This window comes from Dermacentor silvarum, chromosome 3 (genome assembly GCF_013339745.2).
Source record: "Dermacentor silvarum isolate Dsil-2018 chromosome 3, BIME_Dsil_1.4, whole genome shotgun sequence".
Classification (NCBI taxonomy): Eukaryota; Metazoa; Arthropoda; class Arachnida; order Ixodida; family Ixodidae; genus Dermacentor; species Dermacentor silvarum.
This window is the reverse complement of record NC_051156.1, coordinates 208,141,102-208,168,296: the sequence shown is the minus strand read 5'-3', so window position 1 is coordinate 208,168,296 and position 27,195 is coordinate 208,141,102. Positions and strand designations below refer to the sequence as shown.

General features: G+C 43.2%; 2 protein-coding genes across 2 annotated transcripts in view; one reads left to right on the top strand and one right to left on the bottom strand.

Annotated features, from left to right (window-relative positions):
• Positions 1 to 12,511, top strand: part of LOC119446560 (D-glucuronyl C5-epimerase-like) — a 63,958-nt gene extending 51,447 nt beyond the window's left edge. The window contains 1 exon segment of the mRNA XM_049664213.1: positions 1 to 12,511. Within this exon segment, the coding sequence (XP_049520170.1) occupies positions 1 to 858 (858 nt within the window). The 3' untranslated portion in view covers positions 859 to 12,511.
• Positions 12,512 to 14,026: 1,515 nt separating this feature from the next.
• Positions 14,027 to 22,637, bottom strand: LOC119446556 (E3 ubiquitin-protein ligase LRSAM1). Its single transcript, XM_037711019.2, has one exon. It carries the CDS (start codon positions 22,482 to 22,484, stop codon positions 20,346 to 20,348), a length of 2,139 nt encoding a protein of 712 aa, XP_037566947.1. The 5' UTR covers positions 22,485 to 22,637; the 3' UTR covers positions 14,027 to 20,345.
• Positions 22,638 to 27,195: the final 4,558 nt, after the last annotated feature.

Here is a 27,195-nt window from a genome sequence, read left to right as displayed (position 1 = left end):
GACGTCTATTATGGGATCGGCACACAGCGCTCCTGGATGCACCTGACTCGAGACTTGGCCGTTGACCTGGTCAAAGGGCTCAGCTTTGGGCAACGAAAGATGGCCACTCGGCCTCGCAACCTTCGTGTTCACAGCATTGTTCTCAGGGGCTATGGCCTCGTCGACAACCTCACTCTGACCACCAGTGCACATGAGGCCCACTTCTTTGATTCGGCTGAGTGGCTTGTGCGACACCAAGATGACACGGGTGGTTGGCCGATTCAGGTGACACGCCGCCTCTCCAACGGCATGCTGGAGCTAGAACCTGGCTGGTATTCAGCTATGGCCCAAGGCCAGGCCATGTCGGTGCTGACACGTGCCTACTTGACAACGGGGCAGAGGCGATATCTGGACACTGCCCTGCGTGCCACAGCGCCATTCAAAGTGCGTGCCGAGACCCACGGGGTCATGACGACTTTCCTCGGCAAGTTTGTGTGGTACGAAGAGTACCCCACTGTACCCAGTTCGTTTGTGTTGAATGGCTTTATATACTCGCTCTTCGGGCTCTATGATGTCAAGTCAACTTGTGGGGATGGGGCGGGTTTATTGGAGCAGTGTAGGGACGCGGAAAAGCTTTTCCTTGATGGGATGGTTTCATTGAAGCGAATGCTGCCACTGTTTGACACTGGCTCGGGAACAGCCTACGACCTGAGACACTTTTCGCTGGGCATCGCGCCAAATCTCGCTCGTTGGGACTATCATACAACGCACATCAACCAGTTGCTCTACTTGGCGACCATAGATGATGATCCCATCTTCAAGACTACAGCCGATAGGTGGATTCAGTACATGAAAGGCTTTAGGGCACCACATAACTGAACGGGTGTGACAACGATCCTGCCACGAGTGTGAACTTGACAGGTCTTCGAGGAGCACCTGCAATTAGTTTTACATTGCTGATAGTCATGGTCAGTTGCCTTGACTCTGGCTAAAGAAACTTAGGCCGATGTTTAACAGAATCGAATGTGAGCAAAGCAATGGTCATGGTTTCCACATAATTTCTGATCCTGCGAAGATAAGGATTTGAAATGTGATATCATGGAAATCGACACTGCCTTTCGATGGATGTCATACAGATGTTGTCAACTATCATCGGAATGTTGTCAAGAGTAGTTCAGCATCATTCATGCAGGCTTTCTTATATAGTGAATTCCACTGGTCATTCTGGAGGAGCTACCTGAATCATTCAGTAAGCACACTGATCAATCTCTTATTTTCAAGTTAAAATCTGCAAGTGGAGCACAAGAAGCTCTGCGCTGCCTCAAATTGGCAGCTGTCACACAACCATTATCCCCCTCCCCCCTTTTTTTTAAACTATATTACGTGTCAACATCAAGAGGGAGCAATCCGTCTTGGAGTGAGTTGATCTGAAATGACCAGTGGAAAATGCAATCCTACTTGTAATTAAGCAAAAAGAATAGCTTCGCTATGCAGCAAAAAAAAAAAATTGTGCTCTAGATTGACCACTGGAATTCATCTTTCATTACAAATTGACTGGACATACAGCACGAGAACAGCACTCATTTGCTTTATGCTAAAACAGAATGTTGTTGGCTGCCTTCCATTATATTGTGTGATGCATTTGTTGGTTTGGGTGAACTGTGGTTGAATAGTTGAGGAATGGTTAGTGCTGGCAAAAGTAACAGTAGCTCATGCTGCTCGTGATTTGTGTAAGGCATCTGTTCTTCAAGGAAGTTATCCTTGTTGGGAAATTGCTATTGGGAAAAGTGTGCGAAAAGAAATTTTGTTCACTTTTTTATTAGCTTTCTTGCTGCTCGGCCTGCAGTAATAGAAATTTTTCACACTTCGGTTGCTCGATCCAAAAGCATCCTGAAGCAAGCAAATAATAATTAGCAATAGTAGTTATGGTATTGATGTACGGGAGACACTGATTATTTGTAGAAACATGCACAAGTTAGACATGGCAGTTTCGACTCACTATTTGACTCACTCTTTGACACTGGCTCGGGAACAGCCGACTACCTGAGACACTTTTCGCATATTAGCGCATATTTTTTTTTTCTTTTTTGTGCATTGTGTGCATTCGTCATTCAAAGCATACGGATCACAAGCCCTAATTCATGCCTTAGTGTAAGCCCAACGGCAGTGTTCTTAAATAAGTTGTACTCACCTTAAATGAAAGTGTTCTCTCTCACTTTTTGACTATGTTATACAAGCCATAAGGCTCTTGAAACAGTTTGAAGTTTCTTTGTCAAGTTTCCTCATCCTTAGTTTTTACGATATTACATTGCCTTCCTGCAATGTAAAAGCTTTGCGAATACACTAGAGCAATGCCAAACACATCTCTGGGAAGCCTTAGTATGTTTCAGTGCATGCACGCCGTGTCAATCTTGTCATATTACAATAAGGTAATCTGCAATCAGAAGTGTGAGTGTTCCAAAAGCTTTATTACCTTGGCTTTACTAAACCATCATTAGAAATTAACCTAGTAAAATGTCTTTGTGGAATGTACTCAGTTCAGCTGAACCAGTTCATCAGCCATATATAGATTTAGGTATATCTGACGAGGAAGACACGGATTGTGGTCATTTTGTTGGAATGTGAGCAGAATGTTGTTCCAATGTTCCTGGATTGAGCATTAGCGCATTCCTGCATGTGTCAGATTGCAAATTTGAAGAATTTTCCGGTGCATTTTTATATAGTACTTTGCCCCAGCCAAGCGCCATTCACTATTCGACTCACTAGTGGCTATTTCACACTTGTCATTAGTGAGAGTAATCACCAAGGTATGCTCTCGCCACGAAGTGTCCACATGGGTTCTAGTGTGTGTATATATACATATGTACATGTCTCAAACGTGCACTCGAAGCGTAGTTTGGTGATCATGTGGGCACAATGAAATGCCATTGTCTTTCATCATTGTACTACTGGCCTCGAGGCTGTTGCTATAGCAATTGATGCAAGATTGTTTGATGGCCAGCAGTCATGGCAGGATGGGAAGAAGACGGCTGAGGTTATAAGCCTAAAGACGGGAATTGGCCACTGTAGATATTTAAATCTCTTTAATGCTTGTTGCCTTCTTCATTTTCTTTTCTGCAGCATATATTTAAAGCATTGTAATGGAGAGAATCAAAGCTGCAAAAGTTCACGAGGATTGGGACAAGGCAGTTTTACTCGCTGGCAAGAGAAGATTGGTCGCACACAATGAAAATATTTAGCAAGCACGTCCATCAGGAGCCTAATGCAACAAGACAGGTTGATTGTTTCTATTACAATAAGTGCTGCATGAACTCAAATGCCTAGTTGGTCGTCTTATAAATTTTGTTTTATGGACAGACTGAATATTTATTGTCTTGTGTTATTGTTAGTGCAAGCTCTTATATACCAGCTTTTGTGTAGGGATGATGGAATGCCTTGGCTAACCTACATTCTCTTAAAGAGCCCCCTCACCAGGTTTAACCGTTGGAAACACAAAAGTGCGATGCATAGACTAAGCGTCGACAATTGTGTCTGCAAGGTAATATACAACGTTGTCCGCCACAAATACAGCTGAAAATTGAAATGGTAGCCTGCGCACCTTTACTTTGAGTATGCCTCACTTCCCGGCAAAGGGGTGTCACATTAATAGGAAGTGGGACTTGTGATAACGTAACATAGTCCTTCAGCTCTGATATGGGAGAAGGCAGGAAAGGAATATTGCTTGTGAATGCTAGTTGTGGCTAAGGGAGAGAGTCTTTGTGCTGGCAGTGCAATTTCAATTCTCGGCAGCATGTCATCGTGATATTTCAATTTCTCCTATCTCTTCTAATAGTGAGCCAATTTGAAAAATTGCAATGCTCCCTAGATGCCAGTTTACAACTCCCATTGTACAAGCAAAATTTATTTAGTGCCTGGTAAAGGGTTCTTTAAGAGCTAGAGGCGGTCAGAGACGATCATTTAGATCATCTGCTTGTAATAGCTTAAATAAATTTGCGCGTAATATTATCATCTTTGGCAATTCAGGATGCTTTGATAACAGCGTGCTTTCATTTAACCATGTCACTGTCGTGATTGTGGCGACCATAGCTCAGTGAAACTGGAGCTTTGAGCTTCGCTCTTTATAGAGAGAACTTACATCTTGGTATATGTCATGCATGCCGCCCAAGTGGCATGATGCCAGCTTGGCACTTGAAAGGCACTTCATATGGCTAATGCCTTGATGCATTTTCATTGATGGACTTGCTAGTGCATCAGTGCCTTGATGCACTAGACCTTTACGTTTGAATCTTGGAAGGCGCAGCTGCAGTTGCTCATAACGGTTCATGATGTCTTCAGTGGCCATTAACTGTCATGCTTGTCTTCACCTTATGCTGACAGTACTAACATGCAAGGTGGCATCAGCATCTTGCATGAATGCTTTGCAAGAGCCAGTCCTACTGCCGTGTTATTTATTTATTCATTGTTGCTTACAGGTTGTTACTCCTGACGTGGTGTTCTTATAGAAGTGGGGCTTGTGCACTAGGCACAGCACTGCAGTGCGGTAAAGTTGAACAGGGCTGTTCATTTCTCGTGCACTAGCTACATCAGACAAAGGCATCATTGTCATAATTTGTAGAAGACTTCATGAAGGGCCACCTTTCATGGCCAATAACTAATCCATTCTCTGTGCAACATTCTGATACTGCAATATTTATGCTGTTTTGCTTATCAGCCAGAAAAGGAATCTGTTGCCACCTTTGGTAATAGAGGGGGCCTGAAACGTTTTTTGACAAAGGGAACATTGTGCTCTCAGTTGGTTTTGAATTACTTGTGCTGAAATAGATAGATAGATAGATAGATAGATAAAGAACTTTATTGAGGTCCTGAAGGATTCCGCCCCTATTTTATAGGGGGAGGATCGCGGGCCGCTCCCACGTAGGGACGGGGAGGCCTAGCCTCACCGCCGTGTCGTGGAAAGATAGAAAAAAAATCTTGAGGTAATCTCTGCTACAAAATAATGGGTCGTAAAGAAAATATAAAGTATCTGTTCTATGTACCAAGCACTGGGCAGTATTTTGCTCATTCGTAGAGTACGCACAAATACATCTTTTTTTTTTTTCTCTCTCTCCAGTTTACACCCTCATCACCTATGAAACTTAGTCTTCCTCATCCCCATTGCCAATTTACATTGCGGCCATTATGAATTTGTCAAAAGCAGCATGTCACATGCATGACACAGCACAAAGAGGAGCCCATTGTCTTGTATGTAGAATGCGTCGTGAACTTGCAGCTTGCTGCTGCAAAGACCCCATGGCCCCTTGTTTAGCTTAATTTTCCTGGCTCTGCTTTCCTTGCCATGTCCTGTTGATGAGGGGCTTCATTGAAGGCTTCGCAATCGGTTGTCTGATTTGTGACAAGTTTCACCCACTGTCCAAGCCAGTACAATTGGCAATGTGCTCTGCTTGTTGTTATCATGAGAAATTGTCCACAGTGAGCTTCTGGCATAAAGCAGTGCACTGGGCTTCCTCGCACCTCTCTCAGGCCCAAGGATGTTTTTTTGTTGTTTTTTTTCCACACTGTGTAACATAGTTGCATGTCTCCAGTGGTGCAGTCACCAACTTTGCCGATCATTCCTACCTTGCATTTCTTTCTCTTCCGTGCTTTGGCTCATTCCTTGATGAACTGCTGACTCCATTCGATTCGCCAAGATGTATGTGGTGCTTCTGTGGAAACTATTGCCTTCCGTCGTATGTGTACCTGTTATTGTAATGAAAGCTGTTCATGTTTCATCATGAGGCGGCAGAAAGCTATCTCTAGACTATACATCCATGGCTATAGATTTAGCAGAGGCAGTTTGGAATCCATAGACAAGCGTCGACAGCACATGGAAACTAGCTCTTTGTGGAAACCATCTGGTTGCGTGGAGTGCTGATGCGGCCTTAAAACTAAGAAACTGCACTTGTCTTTTTAAATTGAATGAGTCAGCTACTTCATCGAATGCTTTGCAGGCAGCTTATGATGTTCACTGTTGAATTGGTTTTGTAGTGAGACTTGCAGGAGCGGTACACCTGCAAAATTATGTGGACATTGATGGTCATGGATCTTGTTATAGATTGTGCTGTGTAGTTAATCACACATGCAATGGCTCATCAATGTATGTAATGCTCTGTACAAGTTTCGTCCTTGGTTACATTGTCATTAGGTTAAAAGGTAATGTATGATTCTTCAATATCAGTGTGAGTGAGAAGCATTGAAACCTCTCTCACACCCCACTCTATGCAACCAATAGACAAAACACATAAGCTCAGCTTGTGTTGGAAGGCCCTCTTTAGAAAAACAAAATTAAAACAAGGAAATATGTATTGTACAGTCCAACATTTTGCTTTAGGAGAAACAACCTTCTTTTTAACCTCTGAAGCTTTGTTATGGGGAGAAAGAAACAGTGTTGGTAGAGACAGCCTACAACGTAGAACATTGCTCACACATTTTTTATGGGACCATGAAAGAAGCACGTCTTTCAAAATCTTGATATGCGCTTATGTGAAAGATGACAGGTTCTTAATTTGATTAAGCCAAGATTTAATTGACAGAAATGCTGTTTTTGACAGCAAAGCAGTGTCACATATGCTTGTGCTGGCAACGAGGTGATGGTACAGCTGACTTAGGAATGAACTCTCCCACTACTTCAGTTTGTTTAATAACCAAGCTGTTAAATCACATGCTTCTTGGACATTTCAGCTGTGGCAAGGCAGGTACCCGTTGATGAAATAAAACACTTCGCAAAAAAGGGACTAAAACTTAATATTCTGGGGGCCGTACGGGTCCTTTGTTCACAATTGACAAAAGCAATGCTTGTTAGATGAGTTTCTGTCAAACTCTTAATTATTATTTGGGAGGTACCTATTGCAATGGCTGAGTGGCAATACCATTCTGCTTAGCATGAGGTCACTGGTTCAATTCATGGCTGTGGTGGCCACATTTTGATTACGGCAGAATGCAAAGATACTCTTAGAGGTACTGCACCCTAGGTGCGGTAGTACCTTGGGCGCAACACGTCCAGTAACTTCAGGTAATGAAAAATAATCTTGGGCCCTCCATTACGACACCTCTCACAGCCTCAGTAGCTGTTGTGTTGCTTTGGGACATGAATCCCCACAAATCAATCATAGCAGCATGATAGATTGTTTAAATGCACGAACATGCAAAACAGGATTCAATTTTGGGTGGACCCACACATGCAACAGTAAGACTGGTAATTCCGGCAAAATGTTTAACGTCAAGAGAAGGGGGGCTGCAACTGAGGTACTGGTCAACATGTATTTCTTTGGGAGTTGTATCATTTTCAGTGTGTGCCATCTGGCAGAAGTGAGAAACAAAATGTGTGTATAACATTATAATCGCATCACTTAGGTGTTGAGTGCATTGTTAGCCCTGGCAGCAGGGGTAAAACTTCGGCAAATGCCTGCTGGTGTAAGTAGACATTGCACTAGATGGTGTGTTGCACAAGAATCAAAGTATCGCTACAAAGAGATCATTAGAGAGTACAGCTACCGCTGAATGCCTGTCAGCTACGTTCTGCTGTATTCAGGCTTTCGGGCCATATAAATCAATGCGAAAGCTTCCTTGATGTTGCCATGCTTGAAATGAGCAGCCCTTGTATGAATGCCCTATACATGCCGACCTGCTGATTTTGCTTCCAGTGTCAGCAGCTCCTCTCCAACTCCTTGCTCGTATATTTCACGTTTTTGATGAGAGGAGAGCACAGTCTTCCAGGGGTGCGCGTGCAGGTCGGTTTTATGCGCATACAGCAAGATGTAGTAACCTCTGAAGTTGGCATCTGAGTGGTGCATTTAAAGGCCTCCATGCATGTGTGTGTGTGTGTGTCTCAAAGTTAATGCCCTTCATTACATGGTTTTTATTTTGTACTTTATTGTGCGCAGTTGGGTCTGCATGCTTGCTGTGCATTCATGCTATATCAAAGTGTGTCTGTGTGTCCTTGTTTTGTCAGCAGATAATCGATTTTGTAGCTACCAGGGGCGAAGTTAGTATATATGCACTCATGTCAATGTCTTAGGGAAAATAGAGAACATGCGTCAGTGGTAGTCACATGTTATCTTGCTTGCATCATTTTTGAGATGCACTAAAGTACGCTGTGTTTGAAGGGAGCACAGCTGCTCAGCCATTTTGCATTCCAGCCATTAGGGCACACCTTGAATCTAAGCTGTTGCAAGCATTAAAATAGGAACCATGATCTGCCAACATTTCTGTAGTACCTCGAGCAGCATGTGTAAGTAAAATTAGCACGACCAAGCTTGGTTAGATATCATTACATGTTGTATAAATTCACAATTCATAAATAGTTCTGTTGTTGAAGGAGCACACTTTAAATGCAACAATGACTGCATTAGAAACCTGTCTTTCCCTCACTCTTAAATGGCTTACGTGATTTCTGGTGACAGGTTCTTTAAAGTTAGCATATAACTCTATCTGGAGGACATCGAAAAAACTGCATTGCTGTCATGTTAGTCTGCCAGAAATCTTAAGCATTTAGATTTCTTGTAACATAACCAGTTATGCTAGTTTGGTTTCGTCAATGTGAGGCAATGCTTCTTTCAATTTCAATCTTTTAATGTCAGGTATAACAACTCCTGAGCTGTGTTCGATAAATGCACACATGTTCCTTTTTTTGCCAAGTCTGCAGCCTTGTTGTATCATGATGACACCAACACTATGTTTGCTGCATGCTGTATAGCAGAGGCTTCAAGCTTACCGCCTGCATGCGTTTCTTTTTCCTTTGAAGATGTTTCTCCAGGAGCGATTTCCTGCTGTAAGTCCTTTTGTATCTCCAGCTGCATTCAATGTAAGGGACATCTGGCTGGTGGCAAACTCAAAAATCTTAGGCACAGTGACATCCGACAGCTGGCTTTACTACACATTTTTTTCGGACATTAATTGAGCTTGAATCTACTGCTGTACAGCTTGCCTAAACAAAAATGTCTGTTTGCCTTACAAGCCTTCATTTTTCATGGCACTTTTTTTTTTTTCTCTTGCTATCAAGAGATGGTCTAGGTTCTATCCGAAAAGAGAGGGGAGAAGAGGAGGAAACGTTGCCGATTTATGGTTAGGGTCAAGTATTCGCATTCTATTTTCTGAAAATTTTGCCCAACTTTTTTAAAATTCTGCATGGAAAGACAATTCACGGTGCTGTGCTGCTGAGATTTAGGTCGTGGGTTCTATCCTGGCCACGGAAGCCGCACTTCAATTGGGCCCGAGGGAAATTCAAAAACACCCGTGCACACTGAAAAAAACACAGAAGTCAAAATTAATCGAGTCTCCTACTGCAGCATGCGTCTTAATCAGATCGTGGTTTTGGCACATAATACCCCATAATCTTTTTTTTTTTATTCCTTCTTCTCAACAGCCTGGTTCGTCCTCTTCATCCTTTGATAGAAATAAATGTACAATCACGAAGACATCTCATTAGCCTCTTGGAGTGAACTGCACATCAGTATTGTTTTAACCTCTAGCGTATCATTTTGTTGGCATTGTTTGTATTTACTATAACGTTATTGAGCAAGCCTTTTTGTTGTTTTTAATTTGTCAATATCTTGTTGCCTTTTTTGTTTTGTTACCATACTGTTTACATTTTTGCTTCTGTCTTGCACAGGGTTGATAAATAACCGAATCATGCTCTTACCATTATTACCTGAGATGTGTCTACATTTTTTTTTTTTTTTTTGAAGTGGTTTGCATTTTTGCAGTTCCGCACTGGAGAGGGTACTGGTATTTTTGAGTCTGCAGCAACTCCCCACTTTGTAGTCCTAGACGCAGAAGGAACCTTCTTTTCAGAACTTGCTGTTGTGTGAAAAAGCACCATTGTGCGCTACAACGAGAAACTGCAGTTTATGTTAAAAATTTTATTGCATCATCTGCAATAAGAAGGCTTTAGCTACAATTTGATGTCGGTGCATCAATATTGCGGCATGGCTGGATAGGTATGAGATTTTTTTTTTTCCCCCTAATGTTGCATGATTACAGGCAGTCTATTAACTACATGGAACACCTAGACAAACATTACCGTCTCGAAATAGAGAATGACATTTCTATTCTTGGTGTCCTTTCCTCTCTCTCTCTCCCTTTTCACCCTCCTTCATGATAATATTTTCTTTTCTGTTTTTCTGTTGTTCTGCTTGTTATGTAGCCAATAGAACATGATAAGATTCAAGTGAAAGAGAAGCATATCAAAGCTCTTACATGAGGCAGTGCCGGCTGTGTTATCTTTTGTTTACATGCCATGGTGTCCCACCTAGCACTTGTCTGTAAAAGAAGCACCAGAGGAGCTTCTGATTCATGTGCTAATATTGTTGCCTCGCTTTGTGAGCATTCGGGATCAGGACCTCGCATATCACATCTATTCATTCTGTCTTGAAATGTATGAATGAACAAGAACATGTCACGCCCTTGCGGTATTGGGATTTTTTGATAAACTTGCATGGTGTCTAGGTGTTCATATTACAGCTGTTTCATGTGCTTCAAGGACTTTTGAATGTACAAGAGATACTGAGTGTTAACAGTGAGTTGACAACACCCCAATGTGGGGCATCTGTAAAAGGTTTGTTTTTCAATTTGTTTGTGGCTCTTGCAAATATGTTTATGTTCTAGCTATGTAAGTACATGCATACTTTGGTCTACATTTTGGCAATTTCTTTGACCTTTCTTGGCATTGAAATATTTTTGCAAAGTGTGTGTCATCTGTGCAGATTTTTGTTTCTTATTACTAGTGCCATTTCCTCTCGCGCTATATGAAATAGTCGTATTTTTAGGTTTGTTATTAACCTGGCTCTCTGTGAGTGAAAAAATTGTTGGAACCACATCAAAGCCATGTACTCAGGGTCATGTCACACATGTAAGATGCTTTCCAAACAAGTCTCCCATTTTCTTTTGCCCCTTCCTTTTTTTTTCATTGAGATTGTTCTAAGCATTTCTGTCTCGCATGGAACTCTTTCTTGCTATGGCAAGTTCACTGTCATTCACACTGTTCCTGATACGAAGGCGTCATGTTCACAGGTGACTTTCCATACTCTCCTTCTTGTGCCCAATTTTAGTTGTGAGCATAGGAATTGCATGGCTGCATTGTTTTACATTGTTTCTTTCATTTAAATCTACATTAAGTTAGCATTCACATTTCCTACCACCACGCTGATTGTGGTGCCTGCCTTGTAACGCTCTTTCGTCCATGTAGTCTGCATTCTTTTCATTAGTTTTATGGTTGTGGTTCCAGACAGTAAATGCGCTGTTTTTATTCGTTGTTTTCTATTTATAGCCATATTTATTTTTGCTCGAGGGTGTTGTTTTTACGTGTGCAGTGGTATTTCTCTCCGATGTGAACTCTCGTGGGGGCCCCATTGCTTGAAGATTTTAATGCACAGTTTTTTGCAACGTGTCACAGGAGACCAAGACATCTCAAAGTGTGTGTGTATAGTGTATATTTGCTATAAGGTTTGAGCTCAGGGGTAAGCATTGTTGTAGACATTTATACTGCCAATCCTATTGTAGACAAAATGCCTTGGGATTGCAGACAATTTCTGCATGCTGCATATTTGTGCTACGAAACTGCTTATCTGACATCATTAGTATCAAAGCTATGATCCACTGAATGACACATACAGATGCAAAGTATTTATCTGATTGTAGAGTTGCAGTGAGATACAAAAACAGATATGTTCCACAATTAGTTTAGCTTTAAGAAGTGCTTTTTACAGACCAGAGCAGTTTCTTCTCTGTGTGTACGTACTCTTTTTTACCCTCTGTTGGAGATTGGGGGAAATCCAGCCTGGTGTATTCACTGTTTCATACAGTGTCATTCGTTGTTGAGTTAGTGAAATTGAAATGTCCCATGCTGGCTCTTCTAGTGTGCTCGATTCCCCTGTTGCGTTCAAACACCTGCATATATGCTGATGTTATCTGCTTCTTCATTGAGAATTAGCTTTTGTGGAATAATTTCACCATGCTTGTCACTGGAAAATTAAAAGGCAAATCATACCGTCATAGTGCTGTGCTTTAGCTTCGAATTTGTCTTGTAGTAACACATAGTGTTTCGGGCTTTCAGGATTTTTAGCCATTGGCCTATTTACCACTGCTTGCTGCTTGAAAGGCATTTTTGGCATTCATAACAAATGTAATGCAAGTTTCGAAGTTGCTGAAATTTGGAAGGTGTCAACACCGTTGTATAGATGTCTACTTCATTTTATCTTCTGTATTGTATTTAAGTGGTCTGGTAATGTTGCCTTTTCTTTTTTTCTTGTGCATCCTTGGCCAAAACCCCGTGTACGCTAGCTGGTGGAGCTGCGAAAATCCATAACTAGAACAAATGCTCAGCATTTGGTCCTTCAGTTGTGCTTACTTTTGACGGTGACCACGTATTTAAGTGATTGCTCATGCTGGTCCAAGACTATGGCAGGTTGTTTTAGAAAACTAAGGAGGTATTTGTTAAACTTTGCTGGACAGATGTGTCTATGGATATTTCGGGAAATAAATGGTTGTGGAAAAATGCGCTGTCTTTCTTTGTTGTAAGAGTTTGAACATTTTTCGACTACTTTGCTGCACCACCGTTCTCACGTGTAGTGTGAGACTCAACCTAACTTTGTCCAACTTTTACTGCAGCGAAATACTTCATGCAGTGCCGACTGCTTGTAGCAGTACTGTACGGTTGCCAAAATGATGTGAAGAAACCAAAAGACAGGTAAGAGCACGACAACTATGAATCAACTTGCTCAGTTACAAGTGGTGAAATGCTCCTTTGCCAGCATCCTATCCTGGTGATGCAGTTTGTTGAAACATCAGTCATAAAAGTGAAAGTTGCAGGTTCAATACAAGCTACACAGCCTTCGTAAAATGTTTTACATTAATTTTATCATTGCAATGTCAACATTACGATCTTGGGAACCGTGACAAAACACGCTGGTAATGCAGCTATCGTCTTCAAAACATTACATCTTTATCAAGCAAGAATCAGTATTTACTCTGATGTTACATTCCACGGCTTTGCAGTGCTAAGACTTCGTTTGCAGCGTGCCCAGAGAACAGTCAGAGGAGCCACCCAACCAGAATTTTGTTGGATAACATTTTTGCTTTGTGCTTGAACGTGAGAGCACCTCCAAGTGTTCTGGGATGAATTGGACAAATGTGTTCCAAGTACTTGAAAGTAACCAGCCAAATTTACCATGAGCATCAGAGATTCTGGAAATTGAAATGATGTAAAACAGCCTCCTGTGCACATTGGGCACCCATCTCTCAACATGCAGCACAGCTAAACAAAAACTCGATGTCATTTTTGTGTTATATTTCCTTCCTTTTCTCCTCTAGCCACCCCTCTTCTTTATTGCAAACACATTAATTCAGGCACAATGTGCCACATGTATCGCTCACAAACTTGGCCAGTCACGAGATACTGTGCTTCACAAGTTTTTTTGCTGTATATTATTTTTCTCATCTGCCAGTGAATGTGGTACTATTAAAATATTAAAGCAAACCTAGCTATGGTAACTTTACCATTCAATGACAGTTCCTTCATTCAATGACATACCATAGAGAGCATGAGATATTGCAAAGAACTGAAAAACAGGAAAGAGCCGATAGGGGCATTATCGATTCCTTTTGACACTGCTGACAGGTGTCCTTGTTTTCTTTACTCGCCGTAAATTGCCATGACCCCAGATGAGATTCCTTATCAACATCTCCAACTATGTATCCATATAAGTACCAACTATACCCAGTTCTCCACTTTCCTGCAACATTTCCGTGGCCTTCATCGTCTGGACGTCATTAGTGGTGATATGTTGGCTGTACACTTTAGTGCTAGCTATTCTCTTACCACAAGGTTAAGTAAAGCATTTAGGTTGTCAGAGCTTTTTGCCAGCATAGAAGAATAACAGGAATTATAAATGACCACATGCATTTCATTCTGTACCAATTGCAGAAACCACACAATTTTCTGCAGGAACCAGGTAAAGTTTGTTGTAAAACAGTACTCTGTAAAGCCCACTTAATCAGGTCAATCATAAATGTGTTTGTATATTCTCAGCTTTATTGAAACACATGAGCATTGCATCAACAATATAATTTGTAAACATTGCTGAAAATTCACAGCTTGCAGAGAGGTATCGAAAGCTGTATACAAATGTAACATGTTCAAAAAGGCTTGTTGCATTATTAGGGAAGCCATGCACGATTGCAAAGCAACATTGTGCATAGCATAATCAAATTATTGCAATCTTGTGCTCTATGTATCTAACAAACATGCTCCAAGTAATCAGCTTGTTCACATCGCTTTGTTCAGTAAATTTTATAAGGCAACGGTTGCAAGCACCATCTTAGGAGTAACTATGTCGACATGCTGGCTGACAGTAAGCAAGCAAATTCAGGATTTTCAATATTAGCATGAGGTATAATAACATGTGCCTGCAGTACAAAATTGCAGCAAGCGCTTGTACATTCTGAACCTTCACAGTCAAACACAAGCAAGTATGAGAATCGCTGCACACACCTGCATTTCAGTTGCGCATGCAACGTCTGCTCAGTCTACAAAAACCTGGTGCATAAGTAGCAGGCTTCAAAAAACTACAGTGCAATCCACTCGAACAACGTCCACACAGCAAGAGAACTTGAGTGTTGTAAATGGTAGTCACTATGTTTGAATTGAACTTAAATTTATCACTGAAGAATAGTGTTACATGTGCTTGGGCAGAATGTTCATATTCTTCAGCAGTCTCAACATGGATGGTGCCGCATCAAATAGTGCGCATTTTTATACGGCATAGCTCTAGGACTATAGGCCCGAACCTACACTTCAGCACTGAACGAATCATATCGTAAACATTAAATAGCAAAAAAATTTTGTTTTTGTGTGAATTGAGTATTTAGCGCTATGAGGCTGTTTAAACCCACATCTTGCTTCTACAAGAAGTGTAGCTTTGCATCATGCGTTGAACAGCCAGTCACATGACACATAATTAGGTGATGAAAGCTTCACAGACTGCATGATATCAGGCCAGATAGTGCAGAGCACTTAGCAGTCCATCTGTAAACAATCCAGTTGAACTGCACTTCATGGTGACTGGTAATTTTGTTTCGCCGAGGGCACAACTATTGCAGGAACTACCTTTGCGAATGTTTGGATGTCATATTCAGGCCGAGCATGCAATAATCGCATCGCTGCATATGCCTTAATTTTGTGTGGAGCCATTAGAGAAGTCAAAAGTATAAATCTCACTCATTGGTATAAGTTATTTGTCATAATTGTAGCTGATGTAGCATTATGCATGGTATTGTGATAAGTAGATTAGCACTGTGTACCCTCAAAGAGTGCATTTGTGATTGCAATACTATCTGTCACACCTGTAACTCTGTCAGAGCAACTCATAAGGGATTGCCATAAAACAGCCAGGACAAGTGTCAAGTAGCACAAACAGGAGAGCAATCACTGTGGAAATTCTTTCATTATCATGTTTCCTCCTATGTACTTGCTATATCACTATCAACGATGGTGGCACAGATGGTAGTACAGCCAAATGTGTAGAGAAAAAACCTTTTCTGCAGTTTTCAAGAACTTTTGTTACAACCATGCTCCGCAGTCTTAGAAGACGTGACATTAAATATCGCACAATACAGTAATTAAACAAACTACCTCCTATGTTTATAACAGGAAGTGTACACACCCAAGCAATAGTATCAACATAACTCATAAAAACATAATTGAAATCACAGAAGTAAAATCAACTTTAATGGCAAGTAGGCCAAATGTAATCACACCCACTGTAGATATCCCCAACTTGTTAGTCTCCATCAGGAGTTTCAAAATCACTTTCTGCATCACCTATATCCTTTGTCACGTCCATGTAGCAGGGCTACATGTGGAAGCTTCGGCAAACAACAGATGAAAGAGAAACGATGCTCCTCATTCTCTTGAGCTTTGGATCTCTGCCACAAGTAACAGTGACGATTCCCGTCCTCCACAGAGTGGCTTCGAAACATATTTATACATACTTAACGAAGTGGACTATACACAATTCAGTAGTTTCTTTGTTCTGGTTTGTTCTACATGGCACCTTTTACAGTGCCACCAAAGACCATCCGTGACTCAATGATAAATGGGAACAAAGTGGTGCTATAAGACAGACTGCATCTAGATGAAACAATCCACGTATGAAAGTTGGACTACGGGTTCATTGCAGGTGCTGAAGAGTCATGAACACATATAATTTACACCCTTGTCACACAAGCAGTTTCAAAGCTCGTTGAGCCATTCATAATTACAGCAGCCTTTGCTAGACATCTAGAATTGGTTCAGGTTATGAGAATGCCAAATGAAGTGTGGATTTGAAATCTTTACCTTGCTGCACTTTCATTCGCTCGAAACAATGCTTCACACAGTCAGGGACTTACACTAGAAAATGGATCCGGTACAGGTGACCTTGCAGAAATGAGATCGTCTCTTGTGTTATAGAAGATATGAAGCGCACCACGGGGCATGTACAGCACAAGGGCACAAATAAATGAAACACTGTGTTGTCTTTACTTGCAAATTCAGACTTGCACAGGAACATGCACAAATACAATTTCAAGCAATCATACATGTACAACTATTGAGAAACTACAAAAGTAGCTTAAAAAGCAAATAGTCACCGGAAAACAGTGCTACTACTTCTACAGCGCAGAAGACCAGACGTTACAAAGCTGCTAGACCAGCAGGTGGTCCTGTCATTTCTGTGCCACCTGTAGTCTTTGTCCTGTATAAAAAATGAACAAATACCAACTTGCCCAGTTCACTGTTCTCCTAGTCAACGTTAATTTACTGTTCTCCTAGGCAGCGCTATGTTGCATGACATTTCATGTGCTATTTTTCTTACGTCCTCAATGGTGCATTGTAGTAATAACGGCTGGCAATTTGATGGCTGACAATTTACAACTTGTGCAAATGAGTACTATGCTTTCTGCATTTCTAGATGACACAGAACTGCACCATAAGGCAATGCACAGTCGCATGCAATAGGAGCTGCAACATGGCGCCAGTGGTTGAAGGGACCCCAAGACTGCACGGCGGTTTCTCACATACCAAAAATTTGATTATTAAGCACCATTCCAATTACTGGTATTTACTAAGCCAATTTTTCATATGTTGGCGCTGCCCTGTCTTTAGGGAGGCCTTCGACCACGGGCACCATGTTCGACACTGTGTAAGGACAAGCTAGAACTCTGTCAAATCTTGTCTGGATTAAACATCGAATTAACAGGCTTTATCCTGCGTAGAAATGTATGAACACATGCCAGGACCCTTTCCCACAATTGAATTAGGCAGAAATTTTAACAATAGAAAATTGACAAAAGTCAGGTCTATGTAGACTTTGTATACTAAAATTGAATTAGTTTGCTGACTGCAGTGCCATTGAATATACACTAGCTTTGGTAAACTTTGATGAAGCAAATAGACCGGCCTGCTACGAGTGGCTCGCCTGTGTTGGCTGATTTCATGCATGATGCATGAAATCTGGTAGCAACCCCACAATGTGTTTTGAGGGCTATTTTACGGTCGAAGTCGTGGACCAACCAGACAATTATATAATTATGAACTTTTCTGCAATGTCAGATCTAAGACTAGAAAAATAAGTGCTGTAATTCTGAGCCACTACTAGGTGAAGGATTACGAGGTTGAACATATCCTCGACCTTTCCACATAAGCTCCTTTAAATTGTTTCAAGTGGCTGGGATGGGGACACTAAGGGGGCCCTGAAACATTTTTTGAACGCAGTAAGAAAATGTCCCCAATCTGCAGACAATGCTGCCATGAACTCTTGGGCCAAATTTTATTCCCCTGTATGCAGTAGGGAACCTACAATCTGCTTGATCTCTCATGCAGCTTTTGAAACCCTCCACTTTTTTTCACCCTTTTCAGTGTCAGCAATGATGTTACAGTGGCCACAGTGGGTTAGTGGGCAGACTTCGCCTTTGCTGTTTTTCCAATTCAAGCCAGCTGCCATAACGTGACAGCAGCCCATAGGTGCCAGCCATTTGGCGATTGTTCCCGACGACAAATTACTTGTGTACACATTCACACGTCTCCAGACTGTTCAGGAAACAGGAAGATACAGTTGTCAACCCATCCCGCCAATCCTGTCATCACTCCTTTGTCACTCTCTGGTACCTCTGTCAGACACCGACGTCAAAAGGTTACCATAAGTGCACCAAGGCAATAAAAATGAAAGGAGTGATAGGCATATGATGGCTATTGGCGCCTTGTCAGACGAAAGGAACCAATGACTTGCTAGGTAAAGGGGAAAGTACATAGACATTGCACTCTTCATATCTCCTTTCATATTCGGTCCTTTTTAAAAACTTCTTTTCAGGGCTTGTATATTCCTTGAAAGCCATAGCACTCATTGCAGCGTGTTGCTCATGTTTTAAAGAGGTATGTTTCTGGGCCCCTTTAAGCATCGATGATAGTCGGGGAATTAAAAAAAAAAAGTTTATGTAGCATGAGAACCTTCAAAGATGGCCACCATCGTCCTGTAGGGCCGAGAGCTGACAGTGGCTATTTTCAAAGTCATGCTATATAAAGCTGAAGAACAACCCCCTTAAAATTTTACTCCAACTGGGGCCGTATTCTGAAACGTTCGCCTAGGCGAAATTTCGCCTAGGCGAAATCACCGTGCGTGCTGATTGGCTGGTTGAGCAAAATTGAATGACGTCGGGCTCAACCACCCAATCAGCTCATCCAATTTTGCTAAAACAGCCAATCGGCGCACGCCTGAAAGCGAAAAAAAGAAATTTCGCCTAGGCAAACGTTTCAGAATACGGCCCCTGCAGTATGTACTTACAGTCATACTTGTGTGTGACTGTTGAACGCTCACCTAATGAGATACAGTCGCACTGGGATACAAATTGAGTGCATGCAAAGTTCATTTCTATGAGGATAGCATAAAATGACATTTCTGTTTTCTAAAACAATGCTTGACATTAGCCTTTTCTTTGTGGCCAAAGGTGCAGTCATAATCTACAAGCTACTAGTCTGGGCGCAGCTACACTGCTCATTGTACATCTGATAACTTGGTCGAATCTTCAAGTAAATGTATGTAATAATTTTACGGCCTGTTACCATGAACAGTCAATCATAAGGGTATTGACAAGGTGTAGCAAAATGGTAAAAAGATCCAAGTTTGGTGGAATCTGCCACCACGTCATTTCGAAGTAGACATTCATAACGGCCATCCATCCAGCAGATTATGTGGCAGTGGCATACGTTAGTCAAGTTCAACATCTTAGTGAAAAGTGGCTTCAATGAGCAATTAAAGCAGTTGTGTGACAGGAGTGGCACTTAGACATCACAGTTTTGTTCATTTCTAATCACACTATGCAATGCTCAAGCTATAACTGCCAAAAGTGACAGCATAGTGGCAAGTTAACACACTTGTCACACTAGCAAAGCTGCTTTTTTTCCTCTTTTGCAAATGTTAGCACAACAGGCATTGTTTAATGCATGTTTGTAGTGTCAGCATATTTGTAGCGTTTAATGCATACTAGCAGTGTCAGTAAAATGTTGGAACATGACTAGGCCCTTTAAAACAATGCCAAATGTGTCAGCATACACAGCCGGCTCAAGGTTATTGAAACTCTGGCAATTCAAAAAACGTTAGCTGATTCAAACAAATTTCAATATTTAGGTTGATTCAATTAAGTATCAGTGCATTTAAAATTCGCGTAATTTGATCAAGGCTTCTGGGCAACAGTTTGGCTTACTAGGGAAGGGCAACATGATGAGAAATGGCTAATCAGGCGGCATCCTAAGACATGCACGGTGAAAGTGCACCCAAGTTTGATCTTAAAGCTGCTCTGCATGTTGCCAGGTGTGGCTACGGAAGACACCACCATCTCAGTGACCCGATCCAAGCTCCAATATAACTGAATATGCATATAGAGTAATTCTCTCTCCTCTGCACCATCCAACCCAGCAGTAGTCGGTCACTCACCCTAGTACATAGTTCTTGCATTGTTTTGCAAGACTTGTGGTTCCTAGGAGTTTGAATAAACATGAGCCGACTAAGCATGCTTGCACAACACATTCAAGTGATCAATTCAGCTTTGTCAGTAATGCAGAAATATAAAAGCACATTCTCCTTTGTCAATAAATGGGAAAAAAGCATGCCAGATGTAACACGTGGAATTGTTCTGACAGTGGGAGGTAGTCTGAGAGCAAATATATCATAAGTGCAATCACCATAACAATGCTGCTGTCAAAAAAATTGCACAACCTCATGCTTTAAGAAAAGACTAGGCTTAGCAGTGATATGCAAAAAAAATAATAAGAAAAAGAACACGCATTTGCACACAGCCAGTTATGTAGCTGACAATTTGCCCTCGACGTCCGCTCTGCACAGAGGACACTGGTTCACTCCCACACTGCACTGTTCACAACAGCAGACATGGCCACATGGCACAAATATGAGCAGCCTTGTCACCTCAAAGCAAATTACACACTCCGAGCTACACCAAAGCCTTAGGTTACGCACTTGCAACATTGAAGAGCCGGCATCAGCAGCAACTTTTTCATCAAGTGGTGATTGTTCTGGAGGAGGTGCGCTTGGCTTTGCAGCTGGGTTTTCATCAAGATACTGCTCCTTTGCGGACAGCAGCATCTGTATAACAGTGTCAGAGTTAATTCCCAAACTCCTGAAGTCTTTCCACTCCAGCTGGACAAAGTCCTCCCAGTCAACATTCTTGCTTGCAAAAAGTGTAGCATAGTGTGACGCGTTGGCCAAAAGCAGGATGTCGCGAATGCGTGAGTCCAGCTGCTCATCCAAGTAACATATATCTTGTGGTTTCCTGTCGAGGAGCTTCTGGTATTGTATCAACCAAAAATCATTCATTTCTTGCCTTCTGTAAGTTTCTATGGTCTTTAGTTGATCTTGCAGTTGCTTCTCCCGTGCAGCTTTTTCATCAAGCAACTGCGAAAGAAGAGACGCAAGTTCAACACGATGATTTGAAAGGACGTTGAGGTCAGACATAACCTTGAAATCCCGTTTCTTCAACTCAACATTTGTTAATCTCTTCAACTCTTTCTCAATCAGTGTGATTTGCTGCATTAGGTGACAATGCGTGTAATCATTCCTCAATTGAAGTGCTTTGAAGGCCTCCATTTGATATCTCTCTTCATTGATAATGCGACTAATGGTTTCATCCTGTTGCTTCGTTTTAGAGAATACAGCACCTCTCAGCAGCTCATCACAAGCTGCTTCTTCTTCCTGGATGCCTTTAATAATGCTGTCTTTGGTTTGTCTATAGAGCTGTTGCTGTTCTTCCTGGTGGAGCATTTCTGCCATTGAACGCAGGACCTCCTTGCGTCGAGAAGCGTCCATTTCTTGCTGTTGCATATTGAAGAGTTCCTTCATTTCCAATTGTTCCTGTTCCAAAGTACGTGCCAGCACCTCAGAATTCTTCGACCTAATATCATTGGAGATTTGATGAATAAGCTCAGCCGAGTGGTGTTCCAAGTGCAGCAATAGCGATACAAGCTTTTGCTTCTCCAAATCTTTCCTGCTTTGTACATCTAAAATGGCGTCTTCCAAGGTGTCCTGTTCCCGTGCTATTTCAAGCAGCAGCTCTTGTTTGCGTTTTCTCGTGATTTCCGAGACTGCTGCATGGTTCATTGCGCTGTCCCGTAGCTCCTCTTCCATTTGTAACAGCTCTTGGAGGCGCCTTTCCCTCCGCTCTTCGAACTGCTTGTACTGGTCTTCCAGGTCAACCCCAATGAACGGCGTGGTTGCTGCGGCGTCGCCTTTGCAGTCGTTCGTGTCGGGTTCATCAACTGGCGGGACATATTCGACGCCTGCAAGATTGCACAAATGCAGCATGAGAGATTCGAGTGGCTGCCCGCAAACCTCGGCGTCGGGAAAGGTGAAGTTGCAGCTGTCCAAGACGAACGAACGCAGTGACCGCAGTTCGAAGAAGTTGTTCGGCAGTCTGGTGATGGCATTTTGTGCTATATCTAAGTGCTGAAGTTTTCGTAGTCGGAGAATCGGTAACGGAAAATCCTTGAACTTGTTGTTGCTAAGGTTCAACGACTGCAAACTCGTCAAGTTTGCAAAACTTCCAGGCAATTTCTTGAGGGCGTTGCCCTTTAGATTGAGCACAACCAAGCTGCGAAGGAAACCGAACTCGTCGGGTACTTTCGCCAAGAGGTTGCTTTCCAAGTCTAGCACTGTGATGTCACAAAGGTCCTTTAGTGAACCTCCTCCACTAATTGAAGTCAGTTTGTTGTTTCGCAGTATCAAGGTCGTCTTGCGAAACACACGGCACTTGGAAAACACACCAGACGGCACGTCACTGAGTGCGCACTCCGATAAATCGAAAGTGTTGTCCGGACTTTCCTGGGCGATATACAGTTTTCTCTGCAACTTGGTTCGATGATCGTCGGACTCCTTGGACTTCTTGAAGAGTGGCATACCTACAGCTACTTGGTTCTCTGTGACAGACATCTGACGAGAAGAAATGTTACAGAAGCCGCTCAAAAGGTTTCCGTCGTACTACGCGTAGTAAACATCGCGCGCACAGGGGAGTTTACTCAACGACACCTGCTACTCTACCATTCTACAACCACTACGGACGCTGAAGTGCGACGCAAAACCAAGCAAAATTTGCAAAACAAATAAAACTCCCTGCATTGTGCTGCCATCGTACGGATTACAGCCACAGTAACAAGTCCTCTAAGATTGCAGTTTGCGCTGTGGTGCGAGCAAATCTCGAAGGCTGCAGTATAGTGATTTGCTTATCCCATAGATGGTGCCACATGCCTTAACGTAGTTTAGGCACTAGAAGAACAAGTAAAATAGTTAAAACAGCTGTGCTCTGGTGCGCCGACAGTCCTCGGTAAACACGTTTTATTCTCTTAACACTACTTTACGTTTCTCTTTTTCTTTTCTTTCGTAGAAAAGTTGGTGAAACTAAAGCCGCTGGGGCGCCGCTCTGCAATCCCAGCAGGTATTACAAGTAGTATGGGTATAGTGCCTAGAATATACTTACAGTATATTCTAGGCACTATAGTATGGGGCTCTTGCGTTGCCCAGAGGGCGCTGCAAAAATGGTGCTAAAAAGCGCCTTCAATCCGAAACTGGGTAGCACAGAGTTTCCCACTATCAAGCTCGGTCGTCTGCTTCGGGAAGCACGTTTACAATATGGACCAGCCACTTGCGGTTGTGTTGTACCACGGCTTGCAGCGAATATCGGGCGCCGAAGATTTTTCCATGGGTGGTATGCTGCGTAAAGGCAAGAAATTATGCAACGCCGACTGCGTGTACGCCATTCAAGAAATAAGCGGCGAAGTTTTAGCGCAGTGTCAATCGCAAGTGAAGCGAGTCACGCACGTGCGAAGTTGAACTTCAGGTAAGGTTTGCACGCTGCTAGATTCAGGCGCACAAACGCGAGGAAATGCTTTCTATAAATGAATTCACAGCAGCGATAAGCAGACATGTGTACGGAACTGCTCGAGCGCACGATGGTACGCGCCGCGACGGCAGCGGTCTTTAGACATGCCGCGAAACGGCGGGTCTCCTGCAATCTTTGTTGACTGCATGCCGCTAGACAATTAATTATGCCTGCGCTGTAGTAGCGGCCATCTGTCCCTTTAGCAATTGATACATAACTGATGCAATGCATATAAGCTCGCAGTAACGTACGTACGTGCGAATCGCGCTGCAGCGCGAGCTCGTGCGCTGCTCGCTTGATGTAGCTTCTAATGACAGCGCTCGAACATCGATGTGCTGTAATCAATACTACGTTGCTGTGCTGCCTCAACGTGCTGGCTTGAGGTTAAGGATGAGCACATTCAACTCTCTAACCTGAGCTGCTCGTAGTGGGGTAGTGAATTGTCACCGAATCAGCCCGACCATTTGTGGTCATTTGCACACACCTGGTCACTTCACCACTTCGCACCGGTCGAATTGTCAATTGTCGCTGTGGCCGGTTCTCGAATCGGGAATCACCAGTCATGCCTGCTGCTATGTCGGTCTTCCATTTCGCTTACCCAGCGCGACGAACTGCAGTTATCCAGCGCGCCCGACGCTCCACTTCGTGAGGCCTTGAAGGAAAACGGTAGAATCTGATGTTGGGATTCAGGCCTTCTTGTTCATGGCAGCCCACGACGTAGCAGTAACGACGGTGACGCTTTTTCGAGGCTGAGCTAGGTCTCTCCGGATCGGCGTCGCCTATGTCTTCTGCTTCCAGCATTACGTCCCACGGCACACGGAGAGTCCGTTTTCGTATAACTATAGGCTGCGGCCAGCTCGCAGCCTGGTCGCCATGGTCTGTGAGAAGTGACGAGCCTTTTCGCACTCGAAACAGGGCAGAAAAAAAGTGCGAATCGACGCAAAACGCGGGCTAGAAACGTGCTTCGCCACAGCTAGGGCTCAATACTATCCAAGCTGGTACTACCCAGATGACGTTTTTCACCGCCACCAGGCGCCGCTACTATACCTCAAACTCCAGCGCAAGACGCCCATAGTTTATTCTAGGCACTATAAATCAGGCGCGTACGCAGCTGTCGGGCAATTGCTTATAGAACCAGGCGCAGGCAGCCCGGCGACGCGTGTCAGTGGTTGGTAGATATGCGGTGGTTACTCCATACGCTTCCGACGCAACTGAACAGCTCAATCATCCAAAATTTATTGGATCTGGTGCGGTGCAGGGTGCTTATAACCAAATGTCAAAGCATAAAGCGGTGCGATCGAGCAGCGCGGTACCTGCAGCGAAACGACGCGCGGCAGTGATCACAGATGCCAGCGCGACTGATACAGCCCAGGTGCTAGATTGTTATTTTTAGTATTTATTTATTTATACGTACTGTCAATCCCAATAGGGATTATAACAGGACTTGTTATAAAGAGATATTTGTTTACATATATTTTACGTTTGTTTACCTGGGATGGCATATGCATATGACTGTAAACCACTACTGCCCGTGAGTGAAAGCGCTTAGTGGTCAGCGAAGCAGTCTCTGCACGCACGTAAGTATTTCACTTGATCGACTGTGCGAATTTTTTTTCGTTACTGTTATTCTTGCAAGCATGATGCTATTGTCCGCGTACCCATGCGAATACCGTTTTTTTTTACGTTCTTACTTGCGCGGGCTCATTTAGAGCATTTCTACGCCACCCACAGTTAGCGCATTACGGTTCGCGAACTCTAACACTGGCGCTAGGCCGCACTGATGAGGTTGACACGTTCGTTTTTGCATTCTCTTGCTGCCCAAGCACATAGACAACGCTCAAAGATGGGTGAGCTCGATGCAGCACCACACTGTTGAAGTTAATTACCTTTATGGGCAGGGCCGCGTAGGGTGCGTGTGACCGCAGAGACAATGTTTTGGTGGACACAGGGTCTGCATACATCTTCCATAGGACACGATTTTTCCAGATCGTTGCGAAGTGTATTTACCGACTAGTTCTCTCGCAGAGTGCTCCAATTTGTCTTATACCAATGTCACACGGACACTTTTGATAGCGATCGAGACCGATCTGGATCGGAATGTTCGACCGCGATTGGCTCCTTCCGCAGATTGAGCAAAGAATCCAATCGCGACCAAGAAATTCACCCATATCGGGCTCGATCACGATCAAAAGTGCACCGTGTGACCCCCGTATAAGGCACTGGAATGAAGTCGTGTTTGAAAGAATAACAAATGTAGCCTCTGCCACTACATACGAGAAAATATTGCATCGAAGAGCTGACAATTCTCGCAACCTGTTGGGAAATGTGCCGAAAAGAGTTTACCAATATGCGTTATTTTACCGATGTCTGCATTGGTTCACATTAGACTGAAATGCCAAGTCCTCAGGTGATGCAGGAAACCGGCGAAGCCTGAACATACCACATCGCGGCAGTGGTCTTGCGGAGTGCTGTGCTGTGGACACACTTAGTCCCTAAAATCATTATTTTCCGCTGGTTGTTTGTGCACCCATCAACTGCACAGTGCTGGCCTGTAGCCTTTTGATGAGTATATATGCCATTATTTACGAGCGTAAGTCATTCGTGACAAAAATAAACGGAATAGTGCCTAGAATACAAGTAGTAGAGTGTACTAGCACACTCTTGCGTTGCAGACGACGCGGACCAGCTGACATCTGACACTGAGATCACAAGAAAGCTACGTGCGTTTGTGAACATCGTCTCACGTTTGGTTACCGGTAGTTTTTATTCGGAGCGCGGTCAGCCGGCAGCTGCTCACATGCAGGAAGGAAACAGATTTTTCCTTGCTTTGTTTTTTTCTTCTTGTTTTTGTTTGTGTTTATTTCAAGAGTTTCAAATGGTTTCGAATGGGTATTGAAAAAAAATTAACCGGGAGTACTAAAACCTACCGCGCGCTCTGACGTATTCTCCGTGCTCCTCTGACATTTTCATCACGTGTTGGGCCGCCACAGTCGGCGACAATCGCGTTGCGGTATGTTCCCTCCTATATTTTTCCTTCATCCATGTTCTCGGCCAAAACACTGTCTGGTAAGTAATATAGTAACGTGCAGGGCCGACACTGCAAGGGTAAAAGCGAAGGGAATGGCTGCACGGAGAGTTCGCTTGCCAAGGCTGGCTGCGTGACGTAATGCTCCCCCCTAGTATATTTCATCCATCGTTCGCTTGCAGCGGCACGCCGCGCATCTTGGAAACCACGCGCGGACTTCGCGCCGCCGTCGCTAGGTGGCCCAGCGTGTCCAACGAGAAGCGCGAGAGTGGAACCCGGCTTCAGTACGCGCCTCATACATGATCTGTTTTGGCGGTGGTAATACGGTGTGTCGCTTTGACGCGAATCGCATTAACGTGGACATTCATCGTGAAATGAGTTCTGCCGAAAGATTTCCTGCCGCTCACCACGTCACCATGTCAGAGCGTTTTGCTCCCAACCGGTTTCGGAGCGACTCCAATACACTTTGGACAGTATTTTTCTTTTCTTCCTTTTTTCATCAACCATATAGCGACGTTCTAGTGACACATTTCGCGCTACCTTTTAACTGCTACTTACAGTGCCCATAATCCGGACGTCGTTGAAAACCAGAAGAGTGAAAAATAATGACAGGAAGTGTCTGTCGTCCGGGGGTTCCTCAAGGGTCTCGTAAATGTTTAGCATTTACCACGCAACTGTGGGCCAATACGCTCCGCCTCATAGGGAGGATCTCCAATAAACACGGAGGGCTTTTGTCTTAA

What these genes read in the sequence shown, in the direction of transcription:
- LOC119446556 (XM_037711019.2), bottom strand. Translation starts at nt 22,484, where the DNA reads ATGTCTGTCACAGAGAACCAAGTAGCTGTAGGTATGCCACTCTTCAAG.